Genomic DNA, 19539 nt, shown 5'->3' on the forward strand with positions numbered 1-19539 from the left:
ATTTTAGTGGAGCAGTGAATGTCTAGATGTATAGAGGACACACCAAAATACAAAACTATATACTAAAGAGCATAGTTAGAGCACATACAGATGAATCATTTTCACATCCGGGTGCTGTCCGAGTGTAGAACGGACAGCACCGGACTGACAATTCGGAAGTCAGTGTTTTTTTTTTCATGGACTATCCTTACGTATTGAAAAAAAAATCACAGCAAGCTCTGTCTGTTCATTTCACGCAGGAATGGCCCATAGAATGGATCTGCGTGAAAAACCAACGCACAGGGATGCCATCCGATTTTGTTTCAATTTCCACGGATGGTTGCCCGGAGACACTTGAGAAGTGAAACCAGAAAGAAGAGCCAGTGCAATGTGGTCCTGAATATAAGACATGGTCAGAAGCCAAAAATCTGCACAAAATAAATCTAACAATCCTCTCTATGCTATAAGCAATAGAAAATGGTATTTCTGCGGTCATGTGATCATCCTGGGGCCGTTTTCATTGGGTTGGGAAAATTGAGGACATTCTCTTTTTTTTATGTGAATCGCAGAAAAAACTGATGCAAGCTACTGCAAAATTGGCAGTTTTTAAAGGACTGAATTTGGACGAGTTTTAACAACGCTCGTCTGAATAAGTCCTAATGGATATAACTATCATTTATGTACTTAATGAAATTTATAATGAGCTACGTCTACATTTTATAGCACATAGTGATGGGATGCGGAGATGGATTGGGATCCAGGTAGTCTTGCTAACAGGAGTCAACTGTGTGGCTAGGCAGGCAGTGTTCAAGGGCCCCACAGGTAAGGATGACCACCGGACATTTATCTGTCATCTACAGTGCTGGATGCTCTTTGGAAGCTGTGGAGCATACTGATCATCTCACATTTACCGCACCCACGTTATGATATCACTTGTTCCAGCCTTGGGGCCCAAGACACTTCACCCCTCCATGCTAAGTATGAACGGTTATAATACATCATAACTGGTTATCTATTTCATAGACATTGCTTTATGAAGTCCTATGCTCATCATACATAAAATACTAGGAAGTCATTTTGTAACAATGTGTATAATGAGATATGTAATAATACAGAAAATTTTCTTATAAGGCAGAGTCATAGCTAGGTTCCACCACCTATCTAAATACCCTGGCCAAGGTAGAGTGGTTGGTTGGCGCTACCCCCCCCCACACACACACACACACCATCCACAGCACCAGGTGCAGATGCCGACCCAGTCATCCTGAATGTGGGATTAAACTTGTCGTCGTTCATGATGGCAGTTCGAGAGATCCAGAATTAATACAAAATATACATTTCTAGCCTCATACAAAAGCCATGGAAATGATATAAGCGCCGCTTCAATGATATAGATCAGAATCCGTCCTATGCAATGAGATTCATGTGCAAAAACAACACCGGCAGCTTTTGTCTGGTGCATTTAAATGAAAAGTCCCTCTAGATATTAATATGTGGACTTCATTTGCTCGCTTGCTAAGTCAGGGACTTATAACAAAACCTTTGTAAACAAAAGATTAAACTGAATCGAGCTTTAGAAAATGAAAGGAAAACAAGAATCACATAATCACAGATCAGAGTGGGGCTGGTTAGATGGAAATCACTACAGGCTACTGGAGTGGAAAATGTTTAATTGAACTATTTCATTATGCAGGAAGTTTATGTTCCCCTTGCAGAATCGAAATACTTGTATCACCCGCTCCTTATTTCTTTAAGAAGTCTTATCTTTGATTTATTCTACCACTACGTACAGAAACTCTCTGCTTTTGTAACGATTGGGCTTTATTGCAGGAATTTCCGGGATCAAGACTAACTACCGATCAATCTTTACAATAATAAAAAAAAAGCAGCCAACGTTTTATTGTATTTCATTCTAATTTTGCATTAAAACACTCTGAACAGCATTACCATTGTCTACACAAAGTGAAGAGAGGCATTCTGTATTAAACCCATTGATATTTCTGAGGCATGGTATGCCTCATGCCTCGGGTATTTCAACAGATCTAAAAAATAAATAGGCTGAATTTTGGTGAATGTAAGTCAACATAATGGCTTTTCAAACTGTGTATAGTAAACTGGTTGACATTACGTCCTGTCAACCCAACTGAGCTATCCAATACATGTCAGTAAAGCCATACATTACAGTTCAGAACAATATCCTACTCGTATCACACTTATAAAGGCCCCCATACACATTAGATTAATATTTGGCGGGACAGACTGACTCTCCCCTGACAAATGGTGTAGAGGGAAACTAGGATCTGACGTGTTGAATGTAAACATCCAAACCTTTTGTTCTCTGGGGAGATAAGCCGCCACCAGAGGTGCCTGGCAACGGCTTACTCCCCTGTGCCCATTGAAAACACTGTGCGTAGTAGACTGGTTGACATTACGTCTTGTCAACTCAACTGAGTTATCCAATATGCATCAGTAAAGCCTTACTCCTCTCCATTAATAACAATATCTTACTGATATCACACTTATAAAGGCCTTCATACACATTAGATTAATGTTGTCCGAAACCCCTGATTTAGACGTATCGACCAACTCCTCCGTAACAAATGGTGTAGAGGAAAAGTAGGATCGGGCATGTTGATTTAAAATGCCCGATCCTTTTGTTCTCAGGGAAGATAAGCCGCCACCAAATATGACTGGCAGTGGCTTACTCCCCTCTTCCCATTGAAAACACATGCACGCTCGGCTGAGCCAATTGTGTATGGGGAGTTAGTTAGGAATAGCCGTGGGCCGACTGAGCATTTAACTGACAGTTATTGAAAGTGTATGGTCACCTTAAGAGTCCAGGAGGCGGACATAAAGGGATTTGTTTTTCAGTGTTCTTACTTTGGATAAAATGATTATCTGTAGTTAAAGGTGCATTTCTTTCTCCGGCTAACAAAAATCTTACACATCCACTGTTTTGTCAAAGAAACAAAATCACCAATGATCTCCAATGTGAGCACCTTGCCAAATAAATCCCTGTATCTCAGCTTCCTGAGCCCCTGTGATCTAAAGTTCCGGTGTGGAATGTAACATATAGATACATTCTATTAATATCTATCTATAAAATCCAAGTAAACAATGACGTAAGGAAAAAAAATTATGCATCACCAACCTTTGGTAACCGTTCAGGATCCCCTGGATGCCTTGGAATAACTTTTTGTAATCTCTGGAATCCATAGTCTATGGTTGGTTCATTCAGAGCTAGAAAATAAATTATTTTTCTGATTAGCATTACACAACCTACATATTGATACAACTATAAATACACATGGAGAGTAAGAAAGTTTAATCTATAAAATAATAATAACACCAATGGTCAAATTGGATAAGACGATATGCATACCCCATATGTAATAACACTAATAGGTTGAGTGGATAAGACCATATGTATACACCCTACGTATGTAATAACACCAATAGGTTGAGTGGATAAGACCATATGTATATCCCCTACGTATGTAATAACACCAATAGGTTGAGTGGATAAGACCATATGTATACCCCCTACGTATGTAATAACACCAATAGGTTAAGTAGATAAGACCATATGTATACCCCCCTACTCCTTCAGTTACCATACCTCGGATGTAAGCGATACTAAACCATTTACCCCATATAACTGCATAAAGGGTCGCAAAATGACCTCTGTCTCTGGTAATAGCTCAATAGAAATTGACTTTGTAAGCAAATAAACCAAAAAATAAGCAGAACATGCAAGAAAAGCTCAAGGCAAGATCAGCAGGTCACACACACTATTGCATATAGACATGATATGATGACTACATCAAGCCGAGTATTCCATACTAGCTGCAAATTTATGGCTAACTGGCAATTATGACATATGCCCAGCTATTGCCTTTTTCAGATTTATCCCTGTGGTCCTTTTTTGTCTAGCATATTGCTTGAGCACAAACTAGGCAGGAGGTGCACTTAATCTTGCAAAGCTTTAATAATCTGTGAATGGCTGACTACAAACTGATGTAAGGCACTATCATTCTACTGCTGCAATCCACTAGCATGGTAAAATTGCAGGCCACAAATAGTAATTAATCTTCCCCCCCCAACCACACAAATTGTAATTTTGACTATGAACTGCGCTTGGTCGTAAATCAACGATATACGCTGGTGTGTACAGTGCATGAATCATGATCGTGAGTGTGTTAGACTCCACACATTGTGTTTAACAAGCTTTAGAAGAAGTCATAGGGTTTTATTATAGCACTGCCAAACAAAAAACAAGCCTAAGGGCCAAAGCACTAGTTAAGCTAAAAATACTTATTTGTGTTTATTACTTTGAAATACTGAGATCATTTTTATCCCAGTAACTCTATAGTGAAAAGAGAAACATTTATCAAAGCTTATTATTTTTTCTGACATAAAAATACGTTTCGGATTACTCACTGCTCAACTGGAAACTAAAGCCAACTGTAGATGCTTAGGAGCCTGTTCTCTGGGATAATGAATCGGTACCTTTTTTGTCTGCTTGGTACCTTACCGAGTTTGGGCAATAATTTGACACAACATTTTTGCATTTTTTTTAGAACACCCAAAACTAATTTTTTTTTAGATTTTTATGGTTGTCGGCAACCATGGAAGCATATATAGTCAACAAATACATAAACACAGCCAATAAAAATGCTACGATTGAAAAATGATAAAGAATTTGTCTGGTTTAGAAAACACTTTTTAAAATATTCCTATTAGGGAATTCTAAGTTAATAGCCAGAGCAGAAACCGCTTCTAAGATCTTCTCTCACTTTGAAGAATCCCTGCATTGCATGGACAGCCCATGGATTTAGATAAGAATTGTGTAATACTTAATTTCTCCTGTGGCGGCGCTGTAGGGATATTGAATACTTGCTGCCAGGTTCCCCCACAGATTACAGCTGATTGATGGGGGTCTAAGCAGCTGGTCAACCTGGGATAAACTTATCATCAGGAAACCCTTTCTAACTAAAAGTCCAAAGCGGTCAGCCCCTTTAAGGACTGCGTTACGAGTCAACAGAAGCTTGGAAAGGTGATTTCTCTACAAAAGGGTCTTTGTCTATTGATTCTACATAAATCCAACCAGTTTTATAGAATAGGATGTGAACTTAAAATAAGGAAAACAAAATTATTAGCTATGATGACTTAAAAGTGTCTGAGCTATTTGTCTAAACAATTGAGCGCTCATCTTGCGGAGATTCGTTGGTTGTATGCACTCGATAACATGACAGAAAGTTGAAGACTGCAATTTGATTTGACATTCCATCATGTATTTCGGAGACAAAGGTCCACATAGGAATGTGAAGTAAGACATTTTCTTGTTAATAAAGAATTGATCCAATGTATTGATTTTACATGACACGGCTTTTTCTGCGATTTCGGCCTCCTTTTATTTTTTTTTCTGCTTATGTCTACAGCAAATGCAAAAGACTTTTCAAAAATATCTTGGCATCTGTGACACGGCAGAAGTCCTAACTCTCTCTAATGCATATTCCATATATATAGGACCCACTTCATAATCAGGTCATTAATCATCAGAAGCTGTCAGCAGTGACTGTGGGGACAATTCGTCATGTCAATACCTGCAGCCTACAATGCTGTGCAAGTCTACAGTCTCATATGACATCTTAGACTTGGGGAAAAAAAGATTTTACTTAATAAAAAAAAATTCTTAAAGGGACATCTCTTGTCGGATTTAACATTTCCTAATAATCGGGTATTTATTTTTATTTAATAAAGACTCAGTCCACGAAATATGGAAATTTATACATTTGCACCGCCATGTGTAGCTTTGGGGACAGGAGTCTAAAAAGGGACAGATGGTCAGGGTACTGTTGTATGGTTTGTCACTTACTTTCTAGTACATAGAAATGAAATGGATCCCTTTTAACCCAGATGGTGACCCACCTAGACTATGAAATTTGGTATGCTTCAAGATCTTTACTCTACTAGAACCGTAAAAATACCCCAGATGGATGGCCCACCGGACTATGAATTTTGGTTTGATCCCAGATCTGGACTTGAGTAGTGTTGAGTATTTTTACATTGCCTATAATGCTTATTTTCATGTGGCAATCCCGTTGGTATTCTTCTATAAACATACAGTCCTGAGGAGACAATGAGATATTTCCATGCTTTGTAACATGCTAGAGTTTCTCCTGCGTCAACCTAATTACTGTGACTGTTTGACTTAATGAAGCCAGCGTGATGAAAGGTGGTCAAGAAAAAGATAGATGGCTTCATGCTATTGATTTCATGCAAATATTAGTGACAGGTGATAGAAGCTTTAATGCAAGCTTTATGACTCGTAATAACTATAGGCTTTCATCTCAGAACAGATATTTCCATACGTTTGAGAAGCACTTATGGGGCCTTCCATTTGTAAATGTAATTGAGAGTGTCATCAGGACTTGTCTCTAGATTCTGAATGTGTCACTTCACATGGTAATGGAGGGTATGACACTATCTTTCGTTGTTATTGCAGCATGATTTGATGTAATTTATAGGGTTTTTATTATGTGCATACAATTGTACATTGTGATTGTAGTGTTGTGACATATTTTCTATGCCTTTAGTCTGCCTTTACAAATGATAACATTTTCCTACATGCATATTGTTCTCCTCAATATTATTTGTTTAAAATCATAACCAAGGATGCACATACGTAAAGGGGTTTTCCACATTTGACAACTGATGACCGATAGGTCATCAGTATATGATCGGTGCGTATCCGACACCTGGACTGGACCCTGCACCGATCCGCCACTCCGGCTGCTTCTGGGCACCGGGTGATATTGCCGGTCAAAGAATAGCGGCCGAGCTGCAGTACTGCAGATTGGTTCCTATTCAAGTGAATAGGAGCCGAGCTGCAGTTCAGCCGAACGCCCGCTATGAAGTGGTCGGAGACATCTGCTACTGGCTCCAACTACTGCATACTGTTCCAAAGATCCGGTGCACGGAGGCAGCCTGAGTGACGGATCGGTGTGGGATTCGGGTGTTGGACACGCACCGATCATATACTGATAACCTATCTGGTGGATAGGTCATTAGTTGTCAGAAAGTGGAAAACCCCTTTAAGCCCATGGAGAAGGAAGTACATCGCATGCTGGCCCTATTTCCTTTCCTAAAGGGTGGTGTGAACCTAGGAAGGGGAACCTGCCAGTAGATAATTATAAAGCATTGCCTTTAAGACTCCTTTCCAGCTGGATCTCCACAGTAACAATCACTACCTTCCCAAGAGCTGCATCAAAGGCATCTTACTCTACCAACCAGAACCCTACACTGTACTGATGAGGAGCAACAATGCTGAAACAGTGCTGTCTATTGATGGGTATCTCTGGTTTGGCTATTAACTAGAATCATGTTTCAAGGCTCTCTAAAGGGTCTGTTGACTTATAGGGTAGTCACCTATAGGTGATACTAGAAGGAAAGTATTCCTCCTCCTGGAGAAGAGCTATTTTGCATACTTTTTTCCCCAGGGAGCATTGCCTTTTAGACTCCCTATAATCTAGCTCTCCGCAAGGAGAATCAGTACCTTCCAAGCACCTTTTCTTCTACATGGTATAAGAATGTGGTGGTGAGACAATGAAATGCTGTGCTCTCCTGTCCTAGGTGGACACCACCAGAAATTACCGACCACATGAGGCTTAATATTGGTTCATTGTGAAGCGGCAGCTTGTGTTCTCCGATTAATATTGATAACAGACCCTAAAGATCGTACGAACAGAATGCAGTAGACCAAATTCATATCTGACAGCGACCAGGAAGTTTTTTCTATTGCAGAATAAACTGACAAAGTAAATTCACCAACCCGCTCATGCCCACTCCATAAAGACTGGAACTTGTAACTAGACGGATCTGCAACTCATAGAATCGCATAGAAAAAAATAAACTATGATCTTCTACCCTGCTGCTTGACAGAATGAGGAGAAGATATTTCACTGGCAAAATCTTCAAGTGAAATAGGAAATATAAGACCTTTTCCACACATCTAATAAATCCTGTGTGTGTCGAGTTTACAAGCCAAGAGCCCAGCCGAGCCAGGGCAAGGCACTGGCACGTCCCAGTCACACAGTTCTGAGCTAGGCCAATCAATACCACTTTCCTGTTTTAGAACTGGGTAATTATGAGGTGGAGAGATTGCCTGACCTTTCACCTGAACTGCATTACTTTGCTGATATTAAGATAAATTGCCTGATTTTGGGTAAACATATGCTGCAATTCAAACTGTCAGCACTGGTTTGCTCAGGGATAATTTGTATTGATCTCCCAGCGTCTTCCCAATTTTGCTTACTGACCTCGTGGATAATTAGAGAAAGGAGCCTTGGGTAACTTAAGAGTCATGGCTGAAGAAGAATTACATGAAAGAATATAGCCGACTGTGTTTATAATAATATATGTGGGTTATGCACTGTGGCTATTTGTCTAGCTCGATGTATAACTACCTCTTTACGTAAACACTATTATTAGATATGAAGTGTTATAATCTCCATTCAGAAGGTGCCCTGTAGCTACGACTCAATCATATTGAAACCTATATAACCTAAAAATCTTAATAGAACTTATCAGCACACGTGCAATTTTCCCATAGAAAAGACGTGATATTTTCTATAAATTTGCCCAAGGAGGCCATAGACATATCAATAATTGGTCAATCTAAATGTGAGGTAGGAGCCATGATTAGTGTATTAATGGTTGAAACCAACTAACATTTATTTCACCTCTTCCAAACTATTGCCGATATAGTAGCCAACAATTGGCAGAGAACGTCCCACGTGGGGAAATGCCAACTTTACCATTGTAACAATAGTTCAACGTTGCTCTCATTGTAGCATAATACTGCTGCATGTATTGTAAACTCTTTACAATACTAAGAATATAAGGTAGAAATTGGTCTTAGAATTCTCCTTAAAGGGAATGTGTCATCAAAAAGTGACCTATGTTGTTATGTTAAACATAGTTTTTAAGAATTTGGAGTAGATTTATTTTTCATTTTCTTTATTATTATTATTATTATCTATATTTAAAAATGAATCCTAAAATCTTGCAGTTTTCACTCTGGCCACTGAGCCTTACAATAGACTGACCATTCCTGTTCTGTAGAGATCACTTCTCAGCAGTCATCTCATTATCATCACAGGCAGGATAATGATGACAGATAAGGCCTTGTTCAAATCTTTATTAGAGGCTCTGTTAGGGGCCTCCGACGCAGATCCGGCCGAGATGCTGCGCTATTGTTTTCTGGTAAAACCACAAACACCCCGACAGAAAGCCGACAAAACTCATTAAAGTCAATGGGTTCCATCGGCCGCCGGTGGTATCGGTGGTGCAACAGAAGCATATCTTCCGGTTTTTCCTTGTTCTGCTTCTCTGATGGAGCAGAACAATGGAAACCAGCGACGCAGGTGTGAACATAGCCTAACATCTATACACCTATATATATAAATAATATAAGATTCACCATTGACAATAGGTGATGCACAAAGTTCTTGTCCTCGCCCTCCCTGCACAATGACCTCTGCACAGGTCACAGAGAATGCCTAGAAAACTCTCTCATAGACGTTAATAGGTCCCCTCACAGGTTCCTATGGTCCATGTGACTGCTGTAAAGCATATCTCTAAATGCTGTTAACAGCAGCTAAGGCAAGATGGCCGTCCCCCATAATTATGTACAGACAATAGAATAAAAAAATCTGCAACAATAAAAACAGATTAGAAAAAAGATTATTGTTTCATTATCTGGTTTTAATTACAAAAAAACAAATATATAGGTAACACTTTCCCTTTAAAGGGATAATGTGATCCTTACAATAATTAGTCAAGTCTTCAGACTTATGATTTACTAAAAACAGACTAATTGGAGGGACAAAATATACATATAATCTATAGATCTTTCAGTAGGAAGACAATTATATCATTCACGATATGACAGATTTCTAGTGTGTTATATCAGAAGTCATAAAGCTGGCGTCCCCTGTGAAATATCTCTATATTAACTATGCCATAAGATATTAACATTCCTCATTTAACGGGAGGCCTTTTATCTGTTTGAAATACATTATTCGTCCTTTTAGAGATAAACTGTATTAATATCCATTTGAGCAGGCTACTGCGGCCTAATGCATAGTCATTTTTGTTGGAGAGCTGCTATTTTAGAATAGGGAAATTACACAGCAATAAAAAGCTGAATGAACAAGGGAGCTGAAAAGGATAGAATCACATTCCATGCCAAATGAGGCAAGCAATCAGACAGCCTCTGAAAGAAGCAGATATCCTGTTATCATATGCAGGCCAGCATCCAGAGCGGGTCATACAAATAGGGACTGACATGACCAAATATACTCAATGATTCCTAGACGATGAAATAGCCTACAGCTCAAGGAGGATACATATTTAAATACTTCTGAGTGCTTCGGAGTTAATCTGCGTGCTCTACATGCATTCAAGTCGTAAGAGAAGAAACAAGCTAAATATTTAAGTCGCTGTAGTGTACTTGGGGGATTAATCATGGCGCAATTGATAAAATTTTAACAGCGTGTGATGTCAGTTCGTGTAGAGGGAACTAAAGCCAATATGGCAGGAGAATACAATATAAGGGTATCAACGTGAAGCATTGACCAGGAAAGAATTATTAATTCATTAATGTCCATTATCATAATCATTATTATTTTATCCTTTTAATAACAGCCCTATGGCTAATGGAATAGTGTAGGTTGCGTGATAGTTGTCTAGATTTTCCCACGAGAAACATAAATCTCATATTATTACAATGTAGGATTGATGGAGGTATGACCACTGGGAGCTCCACTTATCTGAAGAAGGTAGGTCCTATGTTACATGGCAGAAGTAGGGAGCAGAAGACCAAAAAGGTGTCCGAACATGCATGGGTGTTCTTCATCTTCTCTATAAATGAGCGTGCTCTTCAGTCTTCTGTATAGCCGAGCACGCTCACTACAGTTGTAGCGTCTGTTAAGGCTTGTAAGCAACTTTCAGCTTCTCTACTTCATTGAATTGACCACTATTTTTACATAAAAACTATATATTTCAGTTTACTAAGTATTGGCATGTGATATACAGTCAATGATGCTTTGGCTCACAAATACTCATTAGAATAGCACCAACATATAATGCAGTTCTGTACAGAGAAGTCACTCACATCAACCCCTGTCTCTATGGGGCTTACAGTTTAATTTCCCTATTTATACACATGTCTGGGTCAATTTCATAGGAAGCCAATAACCTAAGCATGATTTTTTCGAGTGTGAGTGGAAGCTGGAACACCAGGAGGAAGCCGACTCAATGGTCGACTTCCTCCCATGGCTGAGTGATGTACGGCAAACCGTCCAGTAAGGTAATAAATACCGAAATCATTGATGATAATAATAATAATAATGATAATAATGCATTAGTATTAATAGGATCAGAAGCACCGGCAATAGAGACCATACTTAAGATACTTCTCAAAAGATTCCTAATTATCAGCGGCTTCTGCAAATGTTGCTCTCCAGCCATTGTGCAGAAGTTCCTATCCGTCCATGGAAATATAAGGGAAAAATCTGTAATGCAGGAAGCTGCTTCTTTTAGCACTGACACGCTATTGTTTTAGCAAGTGGGCAGCCAGCAAAAGAGATATAAGGAATCTGGAGCTGACACACATTTTCCTCCTGACAGAAAACCCTGACTACCATAATAATAACAGGAAGGCATTCATTTGCTTTATTCCAGCTGCTGGTTGCAACCATTAAACCAGTTCCAGTTTCTTTTCAATAATGATCATCTTCCTGTAACTTCCCAATCAGGCATTTGTCATAATGCAGTAATTTTCTGGTTACGAACAGATCCTCATAATGAGGTAGTTTTTCACATTAGAGGCATAACTACATAATAAGAACATCTGCAGATCCCTTTCAAGGGACAAAGGAGAGCGTCAATTAAAAAATGAAAAAAAACTGGGCTTTATTAAATAAGACACAACAGTCTATTTATTTATTTTTTTTCAAACAAAACGCGTAGCTTGGACTTGAAGGAGTCTCGAGTCTGCCACCTGACTGGATAAGCGCAGGGTGTAATGTGTAAAAATTAAATAAAGTAAAATTAAATTGCTCAATTCAGAGACATTCCTCTAGGGGGTGTTAGTGATTTCAGTGACAAAGTGCTATTTGCTGACAAGTAGTTTACACATTAACCGCCAGAATCCAGGGGGGACAGATGCCAATAGCAATTATATCACCTTGAGGTTATTAAATGTCCTACTGATAAGTAAGTAGGTGAACTTGACCAGGTGTTAAAGACTGCTGTGTTCAAATGATTGTCTGGTAAAGAATGTCTCTTTATTCCCCTGGTTGCTCACAAACGCCTTGATTTCAAAAATGACTTTAAAGAAAATAAGTTGCATCTTGCTACGGAATACAAACCGGCTATCTCTGAACAGACCCAAGCCAGAAGCCTTGACTATCTCATCCACACACAAAAAAAAAATCAAGATGCTCCAATATCACAAAATGCCTTTTTGCCCCCAATCCACCTATAAAAAAAAAAAAAACTTGGACATAATGCTAAGTCTTTCACTTTATCATCAACTGTCTCTACCAAGTGCATTTCATCTATAAGAAATTCAGATGCTTGGGAAATTAAAATTTCAAAGATCTGCCGGAAAAAAAAAATCAATGAGTTGAGATCGATGCTCATAGAAATTTCATGAACTTTGAACCAATGTGGGCATGATGATGAGAAGTGGTCGGAATCTCATGTTGCAGATAGTTCCCCGCACAGATGAAATACAGCCTACGGTGCTATGAAGTAGTATACATTTCACAAAGGCTCCACTTTAATATTTTGTCAGCCGGGAAAAAAAAAAATTAAATTAATTTTTAGTCTATTTCCGTAACAAGTGCATAGATTGAAGGGTGAAAAAAAAAATCCTTTTTCAGGTGACGTGTTGTAGAACAGGATCTTAAGAGCACCTAATGCTTTGTACATTAACACTGCAAAGAAATGAAATCAGTTCCCTTTGCAGCCGATCGCAGGTGCAAATTAATATTGTAAAATGAAGATCAATACATGGACAGGGCAAAATCAATAGTGGCTAAATTATTGCTGCATTTTCCTCCTCATTCAAGATGAGTTGTGTTTTCCTCTCAAAGTCAATACTTTGCAGCTTTTCTCATTAATTTCTCAATAAATTTGGCAATGAATTTCAATCACAGGACTCGGCAGGGTAAGCCGAGCATAGTGAGGTGCGTAGGGAACACAAAAGGCATGGAGGGGCTGAAGGCATTATTCATTTGGAGTCAGCCTTGCTTGTTGAAGCAGCACTAATATCCTTGACTTACTAAGTCTACAACCTACAGGCTATTACAACCTATTTAGTGTAAAAATGTAAAAGAGGATTTGATCCTATTGTGTTTCATTTGACAGAGAGCTGGAAACTGTACCTTAAAGAAAAGGCTTTCTTTATTCTGTACGGTCTTTAGACCCTTTGGTCCTCATGGGCATCCCCACAATCCCACCTGTAAATTCTCAAGTAATTGGTCATTTAGGGATTATAAACACTCCCCATCCAGGTGATGACACTTTAGTACAAGAGAGTCTATCGCTAGTCGGGATCCCGCTGCCCTTTTTGGTGCAATTTCACATCCAGTATTGCCAGTACCAGGGGCTATCTAATACTACAGTGCCATTGGAGTGTTAGTCCTTCCCCTGCATGGATCCTTGTAATGAGAAAGGCTGGCTTTAAAGCAGGCATAGCGCCACCTAGTAATGTAATCTTGAGTTGGCGTATGGCGTATAAATTCATTTATAAGCTTTGCAAAGTTAACCATGAATGCTTGGAATAAAAAATGAACATTTGTTATGATAGCCTGTGCATTTCTGTTAGGCCCCATTCACATAAAGTTTAGCATATAGGCCGGCAAAAGCTCTGTATACGTTAAATGGAGAATGTGAATGTTGCCTAACAGTGGCATCCGTCACCCATCCGCTATTATGGCATTCGTTTAATGTATACGTCATGAAAAGCTCATGATGTATGTGTTAAACTGATGCCTGGGACGCATGCCATACAGTAGCATACATCACTCCTAGGCTCCTATGTTAAAAAAAAACATTTACTAAATTTATTTTGTTGGATTGAATAGTCTACTGTGCTATTCCATACCTCCAAAAAAAAGTATATCTATGTATATCAGCCCAACAGAGGCCAAAAGGAAACTTTTTTGGCCTTCATTGAGCGAATGTTGCTCTTTGGACACATTTAGCATGTACATCGAAGCTTTTCCACGCTGGATGTAGGGAAAAAAGTTATGTGAATGGGGCCTTAATGGTTCTATTGGACCTGCTTAGACATTTTTCTATAATGATGGTGATATTTTTTGCAGATAAACGGGAATTGACCAACCATTTCTTACACGGGCAAAGTAACTCCAGCGTAGGATCGTAGGGATTCTAAAAGCTGAAAATAGTTCTGATGATATTAAATAAATCAATGTGTCTATAAACTGACCTTATATTTTACAATGTCTAAGACATGTCTCAGAAATCAGACTTTTTCTCGGAAGTTGAAACTTTGGGTCTAAGCCTAGCTCAAGGCAGCAACCTATAATCTGCTAACCTGCAGAGTTGCACAAATAAATGAATGCACTGTCAAGGAATGATTGACATTTGGCCCGAGAACCTCTCCTATCATGGACGACTTGAGGGATGCTGGAAGAAGTGGAACCTAAGCTGTTGACGACTTGGTGCACACACTTGATGCCGAGGACAGTTATATCATTGAAAGGGACAATAACTAAATCATGGAAATGTCATGTGACACTAAGCAAAGAAAAAGGTAACTGCTCATTTTTCCTGTTACACAAAGGAATTTCCTGGTGGATGGCCATTGTATTGTGTTCAAACAATTATGTTTACACTCCGGACACATGATGTTCATTTATAGCTTATTATGGCGCTAGTGAATCTACCAATCCCAGCCCCGCAGGTACGGAACACCAAGTAATAAAATGGGCTATCAGTTGCACTGACTTTACAGTGAACACTGTGCCTTTTGGCAACATGTAATACAATATCTGAAACAGATGCTAATGTCAGATTATACCGCGGCTCTACAACAGATACAACACAAAGAGTTGAGGCCAACTAGGAATACGACTACTAGTCCCATTTAGAAAATATGTCATTTACCATCATTTGAAATTCCTTGATATCTATAAATTCACCCTTCTTATGATTTACATGTGAAAGAAGCCATGTAACTAAAATCTATACTTCTAATAAGGAATCTTAGGTGGACCTTGTCTATGAGGTCCAGCATATTGTCCCAACACTAAATTAGATTCTCAGCCATCACTTAGCACGATGATGTTTTATAATGTTAACCCGGCCAAGTTTTGTGAGATACATCAAATAGACTTGAGTTGTTTGTATTTGTCCCCTCATCATAGAGGAAAAACTTGGAAGGCTGAGGTTCTATCTGTGATTTTAATGTTACAACCATCCTGCATAGTAGGCAGGACAATATATTGTACTTGAAGGGTGCCACCAGGGACTTTTTCCTATATTCTACACTCCAACTTGAACACTTAAAGATGTTGTCTAGTTTAAACACATTTCCATATATCCTATTAGATAATTCTAAGTTAATAGAGTGGAGGTCCTCTGTTCAGGATCCGCATCTCTTGGCCACAGTGGTTACAAAGTGTGTATCTTTCTCTAGAGGACCTGTCCTGAATTACACACACAACCCATTGATGTGAATGGGCACTGTGCAGTGCATAATGTCTCCTGTGGTGGTGCTGCAGGGAAACTGAACCCTTACTGTCAGGTTTCCGCACAGATTACAGCTGATCACTGGGGGTCCCAGCAGAGGGGACATTTTGTTACCTACTTATTGTCAAGGAACCCTTTACAAAGTAGGAATTGTCCAATAGTAGAGAAGCACATTAAGCCTCCTTACAACATGAGTAGTAATCAAATACATATAATAAAGATAGTCCATAAACATATTGAGACTTTTACTAGTCTTGTCAGAGCAGTAATTGGTAAACCAATGGTAATAAACCAATCAATGCTGGTCAATGGTAATCTGGTTATATTGATCTGAAAACTTATTGGACCTTCTTAAAAATGATACTTGATTGCTAGTAAAGCATTGTGATGAAGGCTAAAGACCATTCATAGCCACCTTAAGTCAACTTTCTTGATCTCATCTATCCAAATATTCAAGCAAAAACTAAGGAAATTGGTGCTCAATACTGACCTCCATAGAAATAGATGTTCTGCTAAAAATTCCATTTTTTACTACAAGATCCATCAACAAGATATAGATATTTGATCCCAAAAAAATGTGAGCATGTATTGATTGGAGCATGAATGACCTCTTTGTCCTTATTTTAAGACAAATGACTGTCTACATTATGTCAGTTTTGGAAGAGCCAAGTCGATATCTTCACCTTGACTCCAAAAGTTGTTGATTTATCAGTGGTCCAGAGTTACCACAACTTGAAAAGAAATAAAATACAGCATCCTATCATGAAACAGAGAGAACCTCTTGGTCACAGCAGCCACACAGTGAGGGAAATAATAAAAAAAATAAAAGCATGATAGACAAATGTGTCTTGTTAGCAACAGCCAAAAAGCGCTTGACTTGTACTAATAACAAAAAGGCTATGTTGGTCACTATGGGTTCAAAGACGAAGCACCCTGTCACCGACTAGCTTGGAAAATTAGCAAATAATGTTTCCTTTCCTTGATAAATGGCAGACAGTTCCCTCTCACCAATCATTTTTTAACATTTTGATGCATGTCTACGATCCCGCCGGAGAAACAGAAAAGTTTACCGGCCCTCAATTTTCCGATGATGAATGGGACACTGTAAATGTGCGATTTCTATATGAGGTATAGTTCATTTTAAGCAATTCTAGTAAATGCGTGTCACTGATTAGGACAAATAGTCTGCTTGTGCAATAGCACGAATGCTATATCTTATTCCTCAGACCTCCTCTGAGGCATAGAACAGGGGAAAACAAGGACAAAAATATCAAGGAAATAAAAATAGTCAATCTATCCATTTCTAAAGAGCCATACACAAATCACTCACAGCAAATTGTTTTTGCATATTGGTAGATACATAGTTATTGGTATTTTAAATTGTCCCCGGTGCCCTTTTTGGAGATGTTTGGTTAAAAGGCAACAAACAAAAGGGCACCAATTCATTAAATATTTCATGCAGACAAGTAATATACCATTGTCAGCTTGATCAATGTGTTACCAATAGAGAAACAGCAAAGAACAGCTGCAGACTGGTCAGGTTCACAACAAAAGACATTGCAGGACAAACATAATACCAGAGATCTAGAAAATAATGCCATGGAGCTATAATTACAAAACACAAATCTCAGCCGGGCAGCGTGTTCAGGACAGCAACTCAAGGGGAGCTCAATGACATTATAAGCTGTCTCTTAAATAAGGGCAATTTGAAAAGGTTAAACGGCGCTTTCGTCAAGACAAAAGTAACTTTTTAAAAGCAAAAAAACAAATGTTTTTGTAATTGGGAATCATCGTACAAATATTACACAAGTCTGTAAGTTGTCATCATTGCCGTTTATGACGTGTAGAGCAAGTGATCTCTTCATAGATGGCATTAATATTATTAACACCTGATGACTATAATAAAGTTATACTTTACGTAATGAAGAGGGCGGGCATGGCGAGAATACATATCACGAGGAGTTATTGCAATGAATTCAATTATTATGTCCACTCTATTTAATTTTGTATGACATATTAAAATAAATATTTTCGGTGCATGAACTATGGGAATACTATTAATATGATGACTATTGAAGACACATCTACGGCAATGGAGTGGCCCATTTTCATGATATGTAATATATTGGTAGTACTCGCTTGGATACATCATTTTGTATTTTGGTCATCAGATCTATTGGGTCAACCCCCCCCCCCCCTTGCTCCGCTAAGGATTGAGGGAGATCATAAGAGAGTTCTAAAACTGTGCCTTCTTTTTGTCTGATTGGCTGGAAAGGATCAAGTGGCCAGATCCATTAATTCTTTACAAGGGTGGTGCCATGGAGCTGATCACATTAGTGGGGAGCACATTGTTTTACATACAGTTTTCATATTCTACACTCATTTATGATTCCCTAACCTGGAGTTTTGGGGGTTGTGTAGCTGGTGTTATAACACGCTAGGGCATCTAATATATGCGCTAGATCTTACTGGTAGCCATTGTTTGACATAGTAGTATTTTTAAAAAGGGCCTGTTATCTCTCCTAAAATGTCTATTTTAACAAATACTTGTATTCCCTATAAAAGAACAATTCTGGAACATCTTTTCTTAGAACTCTACGTTGTACCGTCCCTCTGTTATTCCTCTTACAAATTTATGAACAAATTAAAATCTGGGTGTTACCAGTTGGGGGGGGGGGTGTCCCTACACAGTCTGACACTGTCCAATCAGAGCTATAAGTTTAAGACTGTGTAGGGACATGCCCCATTAAAAGGGGATTGCTAACACCTAGTTGTCATTTCATTCATAAATTTCTAGGAGGAATAACAGGGCAATGGCACAATGCAGAGTTCTTTGAAAAGATGCTTCATAATTGTGATTTTAGTATTCACTAAAAATAGACTTGTCTGGGGACCTCTCAAAATAATAAAATATTTAGATTTTTTTTTCTTTTATCTATTAGTCATTGCCTCCTGATTTTTATGGATTATTAGGCAGTTTTGTTTCAGAAATAAGTAATGGAGCATTGGATTTGCTGCACTAGGGTTTGCCGGATTAAAAAAGTTTTATGTATATCTAATTTTGTTGTTTCAGTCATTTATATGGTGTGAATATTTATATAATATACATATTGCATAGGTTCTATATGTGTTCTACGTTCATTGTATAAACCTAAATGTACCCCAGAACTGGGCACAGGGTCACAGCCGTTCTGCTGGAGCTACAATGTGCAAGATGCAGAGCGTGCAGTAAGTGTACTCAGAACAAATGAAGTAGCTGTGAATTATGATAGAATAAAAATCCTATGATTTGTGGGAGGTAATTAGCAGTCATTTGCTCGGTGAATACAAGTTATTTGTTTAAAGAGCGCTGACCTATGAGACAGCTAGTTTGTCTTGCCTGTGATGGGAAAGACTATTGACTCCAAACTGTGTGGCGGTGTCAGTGATAGAATCACATTTGAATGCACACAAAAGATCATTAAAGCGGCCACTTCTCATGTTTCTCAAGTGGAATAAGAGATAAACTGTGTCATGTGTTGCAGGCCAGAAATCAAATACATATGTTACCGAGAAGCTGTTACCGAAAGTGAAATGTGAGCAATGTGCAGGGTATATAGACGACGCAACATTGCAATATTAAGAGCATTTCCTCCGAAAGTTACAAAAATGACTTTAGTTATTTATATGTTTGTGGAAAGCTGGGTGGAGCCAATATGGCCAGCATTACAGCTCCTGCAGGGGTTGTCACCCAGCTTTCCCAGAGTCCTGAATGGTGAATCAACTCAGTTA

General features: G+C 38.7%; 1 protein-coding gene across 17 annotated transcripts in view; it reads right to left on the minus strand.

Annotated features, from left to right (window-relative positions):
* Nucleotides 1–19539, minus strand: part of EBF3 (EBF transcription factor 3) — a 132551-nt gene that overhangs the window by 12958 nt on the left and 100054 nt on the right. For all 17 annotated transcript variants that reach the window (XM_075843143.1, XM_075843148.1, XM_075843142.1 and 14 more), the window contains exon 11: nucleotides 3131–3219. In XM_075843143.1, coding sequence (XP_075699258.1) covers nucleotides 3131–3219 — 89 coding nt within the window. The remainder of the gene's footprint in view (nucleotides 1–3130; nucleotides 3220–19539) is intronic.

This window comes from Rhinoderma darwinii, chromosome 11, assembly GCF_050947455.1.
Source record: "Rhinoderma darwinii isolate aRhiDar2 chromosome 11, aRhiDar2.hap1, whole genome shotgun sequence".
NCBI lineage: Eukaryota > Metazoa > Chordata > Amphibia > Anura > Rhinodermatidae > Rhinoderma > Rhinoderma darwinii.